The sequence below is a fragment of the Notamacropus eugenii genome, chromosome 2 (assembly GCF_028372415.1).
Source record: "Notamacropus eugenii isolate mMacEug1 chromosome 2, mMacEug1.pri_v2, whole genome shotgun sequence".
NCBI classification, from domain to species: domain Eukaryota; kingdom Metazoa; phylum Chordata; class Mammalia; order Diprotodontia; family Macropodidae; genus Notamacropus; species Notamacropus eugenii.
This window is the reverse complement of record NC_092873.1, coordinates 476,704,741-476,722,408: the sequence shown is the minus strand read 5'-3', so window position 1 is coordinate 476,722,408 and position 17,668 is coordinate 476,704,741. Positions and strand designations below refer to the sequence as shown.

At 38.1% G+C, this 17,668-nt stretch overlaps 1 protein-coding gene across 3 annotated transcripts in view; it reads right to left on the bottom strand.

Moving 5' to 3' along the window:
* Nucleotides 1-219: 219 nt before the first annotated feature.
* Nucleotides 220-17,668, bottom strand: part of SELL (selectin L) — a 37,562-nt gene continuing 20,113 nt past the window's right edge. For 2 of the 3 annotated variants that reach the window (XM_072648694.1, XM_072648695.1), the window contains 3 exons: nt 14,510-14,638; nt 4,813-4,831; nt 475-608 (listed from right to left, as the gene is read on the bottom strand). In XM_072648694.1, coding sequence (XP_072504795.1) covers nt 593-608; nt 4,813-4,831; nt 14,510-14,638 — 164 coding nt within the window. In that variant the 3' untranslated portion in view covers nt 475-592. Of the gene's footprint in view, nt 609-4,812; nt 4,832-14,509; nt 14,639-17,668 lie in introns of all 3 variants that reach the window. The other variant, XM_072648693.1, reaches the window with a different exon arrangement.

The window sequence follows — 17,668 nt, the reverse complement described above, 5'->3', positions numbered from 1 at the left end:
CTGCTTCTCATTATAATATATAATCAATCCAATTTTGTATATATAGTATATAATCATATAGTCATCCCAATTTTACAGATGAGTAAACTGAGACTAAAGGAGATTAAGTGACTTGCTCAAAACCACACAGCAAATTTCTGAAGTGTAACTTGGAACTCATGTCTTTGAAATCCTTATCCAGTGGTCTTTCCAGTACCATTTATCAAATCTACAATCAGATAAGACCTACCATAAAACAGCATTTTATTGTATTTGCAAAGCAGAATTGGCATTGGGCAATAATCAGATGTCTTTATTTTTCAAAATAATCCCTTGTTCTTGAAATCTGAAATGATTTTTTTATAAATGCATAGGCATAAAAATATAAAGGGTAACAAATCTATGGATCATAACTGCAGACAACAACCAAAGAAAATTGTACATATCAAAAGGGACACATTGGGGATGATTCGTTGATATGGAAAAAAACACCACCACGATCATCTTCCAAAGCAGGTAGACGACTCCACCCAAAACTTCTAGTACTTTTTCACAATGTTGGTTGAAGCGTCTGATTGGTTTTTGATTTTTCTTTAACAGGTAGCAAAAAAATTCAGTATACATCAGACCTGACAAAGAAAAAATAGGAGATTGTCAATTAAACATGAGACTGAATATTCCTAGGATTTTTCATACAAATCCCATAGAAAATACTAGAAAGAATTTCTATTTTCGACTGGACCTGTGTTTTAAATTGGGAATATTCCTAGGATTTTTTATACAAATCCTATAGAAAATACTAAAAAGAATTTCTATTTTGGACTGGATCTGTGTTTTGGTTGATATAGGAACTCCCAGTGTGGAAACTCCCTCTGACAATGCAGATCAGCAAGTCCTCTGCAACTTATTCTCTTGGAGGGTTGAGTGAGGCCTTGAGAGTTTAAGCAGCCTGTCCTGGTCTTTCAACCAGCATGTGTCAGAGGCAGAACTGATATCAACTCTTCCTGATTCTCAAGTCTCTTTATTCCCCACAGCAAGCTCTCTCTCATTTATATGCTGACATCCAGCATATAAATGTGTTAAGGTTTGCAGATTACTTTCTTTACCTACATTTTCTCTTTTGAGACTCATAACAACCCTGAGAGGTAAGTAAGTATTAAGGATAAGAGTAAGATTAAGTTATAGATAAGAGTAATGAACTTGTCGTTTCATTAGTATAGGGTATATAAAAATTTGAAGGGACTATTTTGTTTTCTAAATCTCTAGCATCAGTATAGACAAGTCTTTAATAAATACCTATTGAATTGAACTGAAATCGATATACTTAAGCTGGTCCATTGGTTCAATCAATGCTTGTTGATTGGCCTTCTAATCTATTAGTTAACATTTCTTCAGCACTGATGATGCAAGGCATTGGGATAGATGCAGTGAGAAATATAAAGAAGTGTAACATTTGTCCCTCTTTTCAAAGAGCTTACCATCCATCTGGATGGGGAACTATATATCTGTGCAAGAAAAATATTAATCCTAAAGAAATGATTAAGTGACAAATGAAGAAGACAGATACAAAATGTTACTGGAATTCAAAGAACTTTGGGCACAAATGCTCAAAGAAAATTTCATAGAAGAGGTGGGGTATGTAAGCTGGGCAGAATTTTTGATAGCTGGAGAAGCACTGGGAGGCCATTCCAAGCAGAAAAGCATGGCATTAGTGGAAAAAGGCAAGGCAAAGAAACTGAGGCCTTAAGAGGTTCATTGTTTTCTCCAAGGTCACACTGTTAGTTAGTGAGAGGTGGAGTTGGGATTCAGATTGAGATCTCCAAAATTCCCATTTCTGTGCTCTTTCTACGATTTCTCCTACATGACCTCTGAATTTTATTGGAGTTATTCTTTTTTCCCCAAGACAGAAATCATTGTCCAATGCTCCAATGCTTAATGCTCCGTTATTCAATGTTGGGTGGAGAAAAATCAAATGATGAAATAACGCTACTCTGCCAGGGTTCAAAAAACTCCATTCCTAGTTAGACGGGCATCTAATTTCTGATTTGCTTTAGTGTTTTCTAATACCAAGGGCTGTGGGCTGAATGTCACCCAGCTTCCTTTCATCCCTATTGGCTGGAAGGTGTCTATTACAACCCTTTGACTCCCTGGGCATTTGTGGTTTTAACCTAAATTGGTCTATTTTGACTCTTTTGTGAACAACTTTTATTTACTATCTTGTTACGTTTCCAGTGTCTCTGTTCTACCTGGCAAATGATTACCCAAGAGACAAGATACACAGGAAGATACAATGCCAACCTCAGATGAGGGTGTTTCTGAAACTTGGGGTTTTATGTTTTTTTCTTCCCCAAGAGTTTTGATCTTGTCACTGGCAAGGATGTTTGCAGCTGCTCATGATCAGCTCAAGTTCACAATGAATGCAGGGCCTGGGAACCTGGGTCCTGGTTTGACTGTGGCCTCAAAGACTTGCTATATTTGGTTCCCCTTTGGCCTTTCCAAGAACGTGGTACAATTCTGCCTCAAAAACACCTGATATTTATTGCATGAAACTAAATCTCTCACCATCTCAAATCAATTCCATTCCTAATCCAAGTCAAAGTAGCTTTTTAAGACTGAAACCACCACTGCTGGTTTTGACTCTCACTGATTTCTCCTTCCTTCTGATTTCCCCCTTCTTTCCAAAAGAGAGTTGAAAGTCCCTGCAGGTCAACAAACCTAGTTGGAATCCCTGCAACTTTGATGTGATTTCTACTCCTCTCCCTTAATCAGTTACCTAGTTTTTGTCCAATCCCAACTGAAAAATGTTTTTTCTTCACTCCTTGAAGAGTTACCAGTTGGTTTTCCATTTTGACATAGTTAATATTTAACATTGTTAGGAGCATTTGAGTTGCATAATGGATGGCCTTGAAGCCAGAAATGCCCCAGTTAATAATAATTATCATCATTATTATAATGATAAATGATAATAAAAGTAATAATAGTAGCACTGTATGATTTGCAAAGCACTTTACCTAATCTTATTCAAGTTTTACCTTTGACTCCATACTGGCTGTATGACCATGGGTAACTCATTTGGCATCTCAATGCCTAAGTGAACTCTTGAAGACTTGGACTTGTATATTAAAGGATCTTCCTCACCCTAGAGTTCTCTAGTTTCTTCCATATTGTTATTATTTTTCTTGCACAGATATCTAGCTCCCCAACAAGATGGAGGAGAGGACAAGTCTTATACTTCCTTGCATTTCCTGTTGCACCTATCCCAATGCCTTGCATTGTCTATGCTCAAGAAATAGTAACTTATAGATTGGATAGTCAATCAACAAGCTTTGGTTGAACCAATGGACCACATAGCTTAAGCATATTAATTTTGGTTCAATTCAATAAGCATTTATTGAGGAGTTGTTCTGTTCCACAAGCTAGAGATGTAAAAACAAAAAACATGTACAAACTTTAAAAGTTTATCTTTTACTAGGAAGGGTGGGGAACAACATTGAAACAAATTAGTAGCTATAAAATACACAGAAAATAAAAATGCAAAATAATTTTTAGGGGTCTACAATTTCCCTAAGTGTGAAGACTGGCTCCTACAGGCAACCTCATCAAAAATTCATCTAACTTTTAAGGAATTGGGGGAGGCTTAGAGAGATTGAGGGCAAGGATTGTCTTTTGCCTCCTTTTATATCCTTGGTACTTAGCACAGTGCCTGGCACATAATAGGCCCTTAATAAATGCTTATTGATTGATTAATGTCACACAGTTGACAGTTTCAGAGGTAGAATTTGAACTTGGCTCTTCTTGATTTCAAGACCAGTGCTCTAGCATTAACCATGCCATCTGCCATTGCTTACTATGGCAGTGTCAGGATTAATTTGATTTCTGGAACTTACAATTCTATCGCTTTTTAATTTTAATTTAATATTGATACATTTCGATTTCCTGCCTGCATATCCATTGTGTCCCTCAAGGGAAATTAATAAATATTAATTGGTTGGAATTGCTTTCATCTGGAAGCAATTTCAGCAGCTGGGGCTTTTGAGCTGGCAGCTTGTCCCCTGGTACCAGGCAAATCTTTTACACAGGGGGTGTGGCCAGGAAATAAATCTGTAGATGTTATCAGTTTCCAGCCCTGCCATTCCCACATGACCCACAAAGTTGGGGGGAGGGGGGAAGTAAGTTGGGGGAGGGGAGAGAAGTCATCTACACTAGCAAGCAATATTTATTAAATCCATCAAGACAAAAATTACCTTCTTGTGGTCTAACTTCCATCCCAGATTCCCCAGAGATCTGGCATACTCTCTATTTGGCCAGTTAGCATGCTTCTGAATTCTCATCTTAACAATACCTATCACCTAGCATATTTCTTCCTAAAATCTCAAAAAATGAAAAACTTTATCCACCCTGAAACCTAAAGAAAGACAACTTGGCAATCCCTTTTGTGAATGAATTTTTAATGTTGAAGTTAATATCTATGTGGACCCTAAATTTAAGTATTCACCTTCTTTAGGGTAGGCAAAACAAATCCCTAGAATTGCCTTCTTCAAAGGGAAATCTTGAACAGTCTAGAAAGGGTCCCCAAATTTAAACAGGATGCATCATACAAACGTATCCTTGCTGTAAATGGGTGACTTTTAGGCTTTTTGTTCTTTGTGTTTTGTTCTATAAACCCTAAGAATGACATTCTTGTCAGTTTCACCTGCTAACTTCAGTTGGGCCAGAAGCATGCACCTTTTGGGTTAGGAAGGCATCCTTAGCAAGACAAGGACTCAACAGAGGTGAGATTAAAAAAAAAACACAACATCTCGACAGAGTAAGTTCCTTAGGAAAGTGACTTACCTTTTAGAAGACTTCTTGCCTGTCAATGGGGAGGAAAAAACCATGTCATTAACAAAAATAGGTCAGAAAATGATACCAAGATCCATCATACTTTTATTAAGGAAGGCTTCAGAATATTCCCCCTTTCCATCTATAACTATTTTTTAAAATTCAACTCAACTAAACCTTTACTAAGTATCTGCTCTATCGACAGTGCTAAGCCTGGCATATTTTCCTTTTTTAAGCTTACTGTTTAAAGATATTAATGCTGAGACCTAGCAGATGTGATCTAGTTGTTGGTATCATTATTAGAATTTGACTACAGGTAATGATGAGTGATGAGATAGGTTTGGAGTCCAAAGATTTGGGTTGAGGCCTCAGGCAAGTCTCCCAATTGTTCCAGGTCTCATCTATAAAATGAGAAGATTGAACTCGTTGAAAGACTAAAATTCTTTCAAGCTCTAAATACTCAAAGTGACAGGGAATATACTGTGTTGGATGGGACCATGGGTCTGACTCAGAATGATAATGATTGTACCTTCCTAGAAGCTGTCACACGATGGGAAGACCCCTTCATTTGTAATCAGAGAGTCAGGGTTCAAATCCTGACTTTGTTCCCTTCTCCCTGAGGGACCTTGGGCGAATCACTTAATCTGTCTATAGATTCCTCATCTATAAAAGGAGAGCGTTGGACTAGGTCATCTCCAGCTCTAAATCTCTGATCCTTTGGAACCAACTATTGCTCTAAGAAGAACTTCTTAAACTTTTTTGGTGTCATGGAACCCTTTGGCAGTCTGTTAAAAACTATGAACAACTCAGAATCATGTTTTTAAATGCATACAATAAAATAAATACTATAATACAAAATAATATAATAAACCAAAAAAATATAAAAAATGAATACAAATGAAAAAATTATATTGAATAATTATTATTTTTTCCCATGCAGGTTAACAGATCCCCTGAAATCTATCCACAGACCCTTTAGAGGTCCATGAAACTTAGGTTAAGAACTCTTGCTCTAGCGGAGGCTGGCGCAAAAAGATCTTTGTAGAAATGGCCCCAGGAGAAAAATTTCTTCCCAACATGCATTTTGTTGATAACTTGTCTCGGTACAAATAATACACTCATTCATAAAGCAACTATTTTGTTGTTGTTCAGTCATGTCGTACTCTTTGTGACCCCATTTGGGGTTATCTTTGCAAAGATACTGGAGTGGTTTGCCATTTTCTTCCCCAGCTCATTTTCCAGATGAGGAAACTGAAGCAACAAGGTAAGTGACTTGCCCAGGGTCACACAGTTAGTTAGTGTCTGAGGCCAGATTTGAACTCAGAAAGATGAGTCTTCCTGACTTCAGGTCCAGGGCTCTGTGCACTATGGCGCCACCTTGCTGTTCCATCTACTGTTTTATGGTAACTCAAATTAACCCATGGCTTCTGTGATTTTTCTGGACTTTCTTTTCATTACCATAACTGTAACTAGTCTAACCACTGTTGGGTATTAGAGATAAATAGACAAAAACAACGTTTTCTGCCCTCAAGAAGCTTGAGCGAGAGACAAAGATCAAACAAGAAATATGATTTTATCAGTAGCAAAAGCATTAACCAAAGTGCATAACCTTCTGCTTTTCTGCTACACTGTATCTGACTTGCTCTTGGTCTTCCACTCTTCTATTAGAATGTGAGCTCCTCAAGGTTTTATTCCTACTGTTTTGTACCTAACAAGCATTGAATCAATGCTTTTTCATTTATTCCAGATTTTATGTTGTCCTATTTTTAATGTGCTTTTCTCTCAAGTAGAAAACAATGAAAGCTACAGCTGTACATCAATAAGAACCCAGTCCTATACAGAAACCTTATTTTTAGAGAAAAGGGAACTAAGTGGGTATGTGTTTAGTTTCAAGCCCTATTCTCACCCTGTGCATTGGTTCATGTGGAAAACTCTCCCAACCACAAAACATACACAACACTGCATTAGTTTGAATGAAGAGCAGTGGTGGATTCAGGCCACATCTGGTTGGAGATTTAAATTTTTATTCTGGTTCTGTTATTATGCAACCAAAGAAAGTTTTCCCTAAAGCACCTCTGCCTCAGTTTCCTCCTGTGGTACTTCTTGACTGGCCTTACAGTGATGATAAATGGTATGAGTTCTGACTTGTGCAGATGTTCAGCTAGTCCTTGTGATACAGGCAACTGAAAAGTATTCTCCAAGCCACCATATTGTCCTCTTATTTTATAAAAGTGAACCAGTTAAGCAAAGATTAACGGGAAAGACTTGCTTTTGGTGTCTTCTGATGTTCTGTTCTCATCATGGACTGAGGAGCAAAAAGGAAACTATTGCTGAAGTTATTACATTCCATCCTAGTGGGAATATGCGTAGAGGGGAGAGGAAGAGATATGGTCCCAGGTCTAGATCCCAAGGATCTTGCCTAGGTCAAGGGCTCTGGGTGGAGCTCTGAAGGGCTGTATGGGAATTGAGCCTTTCTATCAGCCTCTAGTTTCCACACGTTGACCTCTCTCCTTTCAGTTTCTCACATTCCCTCCCCAAGTTTCCTCAGCATTCTCAATTCTCTTAGACTCCTCAGACCTTTTAATCACCTTCTCTGTCCCATTGGGTTCTTTCCTCTTTCAGTCAAACTCCTTTCCCCTAACTCCTGGTAGAAGGAAGAGGAGAAAGACAAATTCCCAGAATTTCCACATTTCCTTACTCCCTGAACCCACAGGGTGTTTCTTTTTTCTTCACAGAAAGCAATGTTATAAACAGTTAAGTTCCCAGGCTAGCCTGTAAGATAACCGAAATACCATATATTTGCAACATAATTACTCACTATGTTTTTCATTGCATTTACCATATTCCAGTTACATTTTTATTTAAATAACCACCTTAGATCTAATTTGCTAACCATCATTTGCAACACTCTTGTTATGAAGAAACCTATTTTGAGTTCCAAGCAATTTGCTTGAAAACAAACTCTTGAAAGCCTACCCTATTAAGTAAATTGGGACTGCCTACGTTAGAATTCAATTCAACAAATATTTATTGGGCACCTACTATGTGCAATGCACTGTATTAAATTCTGTGGGAGGGGAAGAGAATGAGTAAGACATGATCCTTGTCCTTAAAGAGATTATAATCTGACAGGGAGTATTTTTTTTCCTGAGTCTGAGCTTTGTAAATGTGTCTTTATGCTAGTCTTAACTACCTATGAATTCTGTGATCTTTCTGGGCGTCTCTTTTCTTCATTGGCATAACTGTAACTAGTCTAGCTGTTATCTGTTTCCTGTTTGCCCCCACTTTGAAATTCCCACAGCGGTGGCATGTCAATCATTATGCTATCCATCTGAGATCTTGTACAGAAATGACTCTGCGGGAGAAAACTTAAAAAAAAACAAAACCCTACCACCTTTCTCATCACTGCCAGTTTCAACCATGGCCAAACCCCTTGTTGGATAACAATGGCTCAGAGTGCTCATGTGAGATTGAAATGTAGATGCTTGAAATGCAGAAGTAAAGCATCTCCTTATTCAAAGTCCATGAAGGCTATCTACACAAATGGTTACTTCAAGAGTCCATGAACTGCTTTTAGAGGACAACCTGTTGCCAGGAGAAAAAAATAGAGTCCTCAGACAATACATGGGAGCTCCTCACTTTTTTGCCCTTTTATTTTGGGTTGCAGGAGGCACCGAGAATTGATAGGGAGCTATGAGATCATAGGATCATAGATTTAAGACTGAAAGAATCCTTAAAGATCATCTAATTATAACTTCATCATTTTCAAACTGTATCATAAATTTAAATCTGAAAGGGTCCTTAAAGATCATCTAATCTAATCTCCCTCCTCCCATTTCACAGATGAGGATCTCAGACCCCAAGTGGTTAAGTGAATAGTCCAACAGCACATGGCAGGTTTGGAATTTGAACTAGGGATGGTATTTGAACCAAGATTCCAGTTCCAAGGCTAGCATCTGTTCCCCTCGACCATTCTGACTCATGTAGGTGGGATGTAGGTAGGTGGGCAATAGTGGGGACTGGTGGATGCGATCTCCTCTGATAAAGAATTCCATAGGAATCTTCTTTCTTCTGACCTCCCCTGACCTATACCTGAAAGCAGGTTCAGGATGAAAATCCTGATCAAAACTGAGAGCAGTGAACATATCAATCTGGGTGTCTTAGATTTATTTAGTAGATTTGTAATTACCCAGAGTGCCACTGACTGAAAAACTTGCCCACAATATCCTATGTTTGCATTTTGGACCATGCCATGAATGACCTGGAACACCTTTAAAGACTCCTAACAGCCTATGGACAACACATGGGAACCCAGTAAACAAAAATCACTTTTAAAGGGTAGCATTCTGTGAACAGGACTGTTTGATGAATTAGGTATTGAAGAATTTCAAATAGCAACTAGATGTAAAGGCAGCATTTACCAAAATGAAGGTTGTTGGGTAGATCCACACTTACCAAAAGATCATTTGGGGGCCTTAATGCCTTTCTTTTAAATACACAATTTAATTTCACTATCTTATATTTTTTTCTGCTAACCAGGGTTAGATGGTCTGTTGTTAAATCTGATGACAGAAACATCGAAAGTGATTCATATTTACATAGATCTTATGTCTAAAAGTGTGATTTCAAAATAACAGGTTTAGCTAACACTTCAGGTTGTAACACACTTAAAAGACAAAGTAAGTCAGAGCTATGGGAGTGGTACTCGGATTTTTTTTTCTTTTTTGGTGGCTTTCGATTCTGTTTTGCCCCTTCTGAACTGGTATAAACTACTCTGATTCATCTGTCCCCACCCTTCTGCCTTCTTCTCCAGCCATCTTTTTCTCTCCCAGAGAGGCTGGGTAGCAGGGAGGTATGGTAATACAAATACACTGAAATCAGTATTTCTTCATTCACCAGTACAATGAATCCAGAACAGAATTCAGAGCTTGGCAAGAAAAAATATCTGGAATTGGCTCCCACTGTCCACAGAATATACTCCAGGGATCTTTGGTAATTTTTAAGATGAAACCAATGGACAAGTGTGTAAACTCAATATGTTCAAAAATAGAATTCAACTTTCCTCCAATACTCCACCCTGAACTTGTTATCTTCCTTATTAACATAGAGGGCAACACTATCCTCCCAGTCTTTTGGGCTTACAACCTAGGAGGCATCCGGGACTCCTCACTATCTCTCACTCCCCATATCTAAGCTATTGCCAAGGTCAGCTGATTTCACCTTTACAATGTCTCCTGAATATGCCCCTTTCCCTCCTCTAACACAGCCACCACTCTGGTACAGGCCCTCATTACCTCACACATAGGCTATTTCAATAGGTTGCTAGTGGGTCTTTAAAGTCTCTTTTCACTCCAATCCAGCCTCCATTCAGTCACTAAAGTAATTTTCTTAAAGCACATGTCTGATCATGTCAAGTCCCAATACTCAATAAAATCCAGTGGTTTCCTGTTTCCTCCAAGAATATATACATAATGCCCTATTTGGCACTCAAAGCCCTTCGTAACCTAACCCTTCCTACCTTTCCAGTCTTTTTACATCTTTTTCCCCAACACATCCTTCAATCCAGTGACACTGGCCTCCTGGTTGCTCCACAAACAAGAAATCCATCTCTCAGCTTGGAACATCCTTTCTGGCTATCCCCCATGCCTGGAACATTCTCCTTTTCCACCTGACCTGCCTATCTTCCTTTAAGTCCCAACTAAAATCTCACCTCTTAAAGGAAACCTTCCCTAATCCCTCTTAATTCCAATGCCTTTATTCTGTTATTTTCTATTTTTTCCTATATATAACTTCTTTTATACATATTTGTGTGCATATGAGATTGTAAGGTCTTTGAGGGCAGAGACTGTCTTTTGTCTCTTTTTATATCCCCAGTGCTTAACATAGCACCTGGCACATAGTAGGCACTTAATAAATGTTTATTCAATTAAACTGAAAATTGAAATGAAATGGTCAGTTATTGCAAGTTTGTTCTCTCTTCCATCAATCAATTCCTTGCCCTCTTGTCCTTAGCCTGGTAATCCTCAATACAAGGTAACCCCCTTTCATCTGTGATGTTTGCTCCTGTTCTGGAGCCCTTAAGGATTGCTAGAGAAAGTTATGAAAACCTGATGGTTAGGTACATTGCAAATTTAGACTCTGTAATCTCCACTGGGCATCACTCAGGCCCTAATATATTCACAAAATATAAAGCAGATGTTAAGGAATTTTCCTGCATGAATAGGTCCTTAATGAATTCCAGACTAAGCCAAAGATCATATTAATTTGTTAGGCTGCCATATGCTGGAGCAATAAGGACAAGCTTAGAATGTGTTGTTAAAGTGCCCTATTGCTGGCTTTTAAGAACTTTTAAGCTTTCAGATTAAATCTGGGGGTATATACCTCTGATCCCATCCCTTATGCCTTCTCCAGCAGATGTCCCCGACAATCATCACCTCTCCCTCCGTCTTTAATCTCTCCCTATCTACTGATTCCTTCCCTGCTGCTTTCAGATGCACCCAAGTTTGACTCGTCCAAAAAAAAGAAAAAAAGTTTCACTAAACCCTCTAGCCACCATTCTGTGTCTTCTCTCTCAAAAGCTATCTACTACACAATCATTGCTTCTACTTCCTCTCCTCCCTCTCACTTCTCAGCCCCTTAGCAATCTCTCTGTCTTCTGATCTCATCACTCAAGTCTTACATGACCTTTTCTCAGGCTCTACTTGTTGACTTCTCTGCAGTATTTGACACAATTGACTACTTTCTTCTCCTAAATACATCTTCTTCACCAAGATTTTGGGACACTGCCCTCTCTTGGTTCCCCTCCTACTCATCTGATCACTCCTTTATTGGAGCATCATCTATATAACACCCCTATCCTTAACTGTGGATTTACTCTAAAGGCTCTCTCCTACTCCCCGTTCTCTTTTCTGTCTCCAGTATCTTACATGGTGACCTTATCAGCCCCCATGTATTTAGTTACATGCAGATGACTCCCCTATTGGTAGATTCACCCCAATCTCTCTCAGGATGTCCAGTCTCACACCAGAATTAGGCTCTCTAATCTCATCTGGGACCAAAAAGTTCCCACTGCACTCTTGCAAACTTTTTGTAGCCTCTGAACCTCATATGTCTAAATCAGACTAGTATTCATTTCAAACTCACTTCTCCTCCCAGCTTCTCTACTTATTTTAAGGGTATCACTATCTTTCCATTCATCCAAATTCACAGCCTTAGTGTCAGGCTTCACTTCTTACCTTGTTATTTGTTATTTCTACCTCTACAATATGACTTACACCTGTCCCCATTCCTCCATCCACATACCATCATTTTAGTTCATGCCTTTACCACTGCTCACCTAAATTTTCACAATAGCCTCATAATTAGAAGCCTTGCCTCAGGTCTCTCCCCATGCCAATCCATCCACCACACAACTGCCAAAGTGATTGTCGCAAAGAAAGTTTGGACCATGTTACTCTCCTCCTCAGTAAATTGCAATGGCTCCCCATTTCTGTAGGATCAAATATAAACTCCTCTGTTGGACTTTCGAAGCCCTTCACAACCTGGTCCCAAACTAGCTCCCTAGCATTCTTTTATACCACTACCCTTCACATATCCAGCGATCCAGTCAAAACTGCCTTATTGTTCCTCACACAAACACCCCATTTACCATTTCTTTGCCTTTTCATTGGCTGTTCCCAATGTCATGGGATGCACTCTTCTCTAACTTCCACTTCTCAGAATTCCTGAAGATTCAGTTCAAGAACCATTCTCTCCATGAGACCTTTCCTAACTCTCCATTTTGCTAATGGCATCAAAAAATCCCCTTGAACCTATTTTGTATATAACTGTATATTTATACAATTTCTCCCCCAGTAGAATATAAGCTGCTTGAGGGAAGAGGCCATTTCACTTTGGGTTTTTTGTATCCCTAGTGCCTAGCACATAATAGGTCCTTAATAAATGTTTGTTTAGCGATTGATTGCCCAAGTTCTCATAGTTAGTAAATGGCAGATTGAAACTCAGGTTTTTGGAGTCTAGTTCTACTATACCAGAATGAAACAATACCTTTAGAATTTTTTAAACCATTTTGCTTTAGATTTTTTCCTACATATTTAGAATAGTTAGCATGGTATGAGGCAGTGATGTCAAACTAATAGAAATGGCCAGTAATCCATACATAAGGATCACTGTGGATTACCTACTGACTTAGTTGTAAAATGTGATATGATTTATATTTTATTGTATTTCTATTCATTTTTAAAATATTTTCAATTAATTTTAATATGGACTGGCCCACTCTCAGGAGTATTGTAGACTATATACAGTCCACTGGTCTTATATCTGTTGCCTCTGGTGTAGAGGATGGAAAGTTTACCTTAAAACCAAGAAAATCCAGATGCAAGTCCTATATTTCACCAGATTGGCTATGAACCCTGAACAAGTCACAGCTCAGTGTTATAGGCAGAGAATCTGCTGACATGCATTGGCAAAAGGAGTGTCCTATGCCAAAGTAATCACAGGTCCAGAATTTGTCCCTGTGCGTACTAATCATACTATTATTTGAATATCAAATATTGATTATTTGAATATCAAATATTATTTGAAAATTTTCTATTCTCCAATAACCTCCATGAAGCAAGACTGTTTCTTTTTTTTAGTCTTGGTATCTCCCAATACTTCTTCTAACACTTTTCCAATCATAGGTCCCTAATTAATGTTTGTTGAGTTGAATTCACTCTCTGTGGGCTCTCAGAATGAAAATGCAGGAAAGCAAGTTCTAGGATTGTGTATTTTCCATCCAGAATTTGCACCAGGTATACATTAAATAAATTGCATCATGTAATTGACTGGTTCTAAAAAATTATGAGCAAGGGGTTAGAGCACTTGAAGTTCTGACTATTTCCAAGACCAACTGATCTTTACAGAACCTGAAGTTGTGTGTATTTCTCAGTTGAGACTTTATCTGAACCTACTGTGTTCAGTTTCTTATGTGTTTTCTTCTGTTGCACTTGAAAATTAAGATAAACTTAGAGACAATGATCTGAGCATGACCAATTTATTAGTTAGGATAGCAATAACCAATATACTGGGTCAATGGCCTATCTCAATGACCACAGACCCTAAGGTAGGGCACATCAATCTTAATATTATTTGGGGGAGTACAAGTTGGGTAGGTGAGGAAGACAATGTGATTGATTACAGGGTGAATGACATCTTGGGAGTGGAGACAATATGATTGGTTATTTTAAAGAAAGTGGGCTAGCACCTATGTGGGGCTAGTAACCACACCTCTCTGACAATTAAGGAATGTTAAATGTTTTATGGGACCCATCTGCATCTGGAAGACCTTGTTAGTAGACTTCCCTGGTGCCTAGGATTTGTTAGGGAGATAAGACCCTCTTTATTTGTACAAGAATAGGCAAAGATGAATTATTTTTCTTGTGAAAATATACCAAATTAGCTTGTAGGCCTTTAAAGATAAGGTATGATAGATAACAATTTTTCTGTTAATTACTCCTTTAAATTAACTCAGAACAAGGTAGCTTTAAGAAAAGCAGACAGAATTATAAAATTAGTATGAATCAACTGCATTGTAGAATCAATACAGAAGAAACTAGAGGTGATATTAATTTTAATCTTTTTACTTCCTTGCTTACTTTTTACTTCCTTTAATCTTTTTACTCCATAATCCTTTCTGATTTCCATATAGAAGATTAAATTGCCATACCTTTCTTTAACTTCCTTGCCAGCCAGATGATAAATACCAACCCACAGAAACAAGTGACTACAATCCCCAGAGGAATGAAGATAGGATTGTAGTTACCCTCTTTGATGGGTGATAGAATATTTCTTGACCCTAAAAGAGAAAATAACAGGATATGAATGATATAGTGATCATATTCTCCCTGGGTGGTAAAAACATTCATGTATAAATACTCAATGACCTTTAAAGTCCCTTTATCTCTTAAATCCACATTCCTCTGGAGCACATTGTGTTGCCCGTGTTCCTATTTTGGAGACTTATACTTTATAGCAGAGTTTATCAGATATGTAAAGTATGTATTTTCCACCTTGCTGCCATATGATAGATGAGGATCTAAATCTCTCTAATGATCCTTGTGACTCCATGATAGAGACAAGACCAGAAATCAGACTCGCCAATCCAAACTATTCTTTGCCTAGATCAGTGAGTTTTTAACCTGTGACCAATGAAATATTAGCCTTTCCAAGAGGGTTTTTTTCCTAGGGATTCCTGGAAGAGAAATATTGTCTTGGTATTTCACTCAAGGATGGTTGGTGGCTTCCATATGTCGTCACAGCATTGCATCAGAATTGGGAGCCAAGGGCATGAAGAGCAATGGGACAATGCACATGGCTTTAGATGCAACTGAGTGTCCAAAGAAAATAAGAGCTTCCATTATTATAATACAAGCCATGTAAGTTAGCATGCCTATGTGATCAAGAAATTAAGTTGGGTCTAAAAGAAGTCAAGAAACCAGAGTAACGCCAATGTGATACCCATAGCAACTGCTATGAATATACATAGGTATTTCCATGGTGGGTTCACAGAATATAGCAAACTCTGCTCCTCCAAGACAAAATCAAAATATTTATTTGAAACATCCCTATTGGAATACCCAAAGGCAAGATTTAGAAAAGTACTCATCACCAGTCCAGGGAGTGCTGACATTTCTTTCTGTCAAGCCTCCCCTCAAGGAAATTCCCCTAGGCAAGTTCTTCCCTCTTCAGATTTCTCTCTCTGCCTGCTTCTCTCTCCACCTACACATTTCCTTCGAAGCAATACAACATATACTGTTTCCAGTCAAAGATGAGCATTTTACTGGCTTCGAAAAGCTTTGAAATCAGCACTTAATTGGTAAGGTGTGGAAATTCCTGTGGCCCAGAGCCTGTTTGGCTCTGCACCTCCATGTGAGGCCTATTAATGAGTGGGGAAGATCTTATATCCCATTAACATCTCATTAACCAGTCAAAATACATTTCATGGACTTCCCATTACTTTGGGGGAGTTTTGATCTCCATTAATTCAAGCTTCCATAAGTTATTGCATTGGCAATAGACAGAGTCAAAGGAACTTGAATTGACATTCTGCCTCAGAAATTTACTAGCTCTGTAATCCTGGGCAAGTCACTCAATGTCTCTATGCCTCAGTTTCTTTGTGTATAAATTGGAGATTATATTAGCACTTTCTTCACATAATTGTTATAAGGTCGAAATGAGATAATATACGTAAAGCACTTTGCAAACCTTCAAGTGCTATTATTTTAACAAGTAGATGCTATAAATTCCCCTGAGTACAATGAATGACAACCTGCTTCATTTTCTATTTATCCTTGTCACTTAAAGGAAGCAAAAGGATGATTCCATAACCTCATCCTTTAGAAACTATTAGAGGAAGAGTTAAGAATTGCCCAGACTCTCCAACCATTTGTCTCTATAAGCATCTTTGGTGAATGTTTTGATATTCAATATTTGATATTCAAATGCTTGCTTTTCAGGGATAAAAAAGTGACCAGGAACTGAGAGACATGCAAGGTGGGGATGATAAGGCAACAGAGAGTTGGGGCTGGGCCTGATAGAGCTAAGAAAAGAAAACTTGAGAAGTTTGTCTCCAGTACCCCAGCCCCAGGGTAGCAGCCTCTGTCCTTCTCTCAGATGACTTCTTCTTGAAGTCTCAGAAGACAGACAATTCAAGGTGCTCTAGAACAAGTCATTCAAGTGCATTCTTAAAGTATCCTTTGAGTGATAAGAAAGCTCCGCACTTAGATCTCCCCTTAGTCAGCTTTCTCACAGTTTTTTCCAATACCACTTAGCAAAACAAGCTTGCAACCTCACTTTCCATCTGTATTTCACACTTCTCTCCTAATTCATACAAGTGACTAGTAGACACTTTCCATTCCCTATTCATTCAACAAAAAAATATCTATTTGAGTACCTACTAAGTTATATGTTGTGGGGGACATAAATATGTATGAGAAATTATCTCTACCCTCAAGTGGTTTATAGTCTTGTAGGGAAGATGAAACATGTATAAATAACCATAAGGCAAGGCAGGATGGAACAAGGATAACCAGAGTGCTACGAAGTGCTCTCAGAGTTCGTTTCCAGATGAGACACAGATTGTTGGATTTCAGAAAGGGTTCATGAACTTAGATGTGAAACAACTACATTTTTATTTTCACTGAAATTTAGCACTTCCTTCAATTATGAATTTTTTAAAAAAAAACCTTTAGGGATCAGAGTAAACTCCTTAAAGATAGACCCATCTTTGTGCTTGTATTTGTATTCCCAGCACTTAGCAAAATGCCTAGCACATAGTAAGCATTTAACAAATGCTCTATCTGTCATCTATGATCTATCTATCTATTTCCCTATCTCCCTGTCTGTCTGTCTCTCTGTCTGTCTATCTGTCTGCCTCATGTATCTTTACCAATCTACCAAAAGGGTCCATGACACAAAAATTGTTGAGAACAAAAATTGTTGAGTTGGTGTGATTGAGAGAGGTTTCATGAAAGAAGTGGAATTTTGAGCTTAGCTTTGATGGATGAATAAGATGCATAAGTAGAGAACGGGGAGAAGGACATGAAAAGTGGGATAGGACCACTATAGAAAGAATGACTTGAACAAAGCCAGGAAAACATAAAATGTGTTCATGGAAATACAATGTTTTTAGGCAACTAGTAGAACGTATACTGTTCCTACAATTTAGATTTTGCTACGTTTATTTTATTTGTTTCCAAAAGTATTTATTGACCCAGACTTTTGATGGAAAATGTTCAGTATATGTTAGTATCTGGTGTGAAGCAGTTCCAGGGACAGACTATGCCTTTCAGTGATGAGTCTAGTTAAATATAGAGATTCATCACTA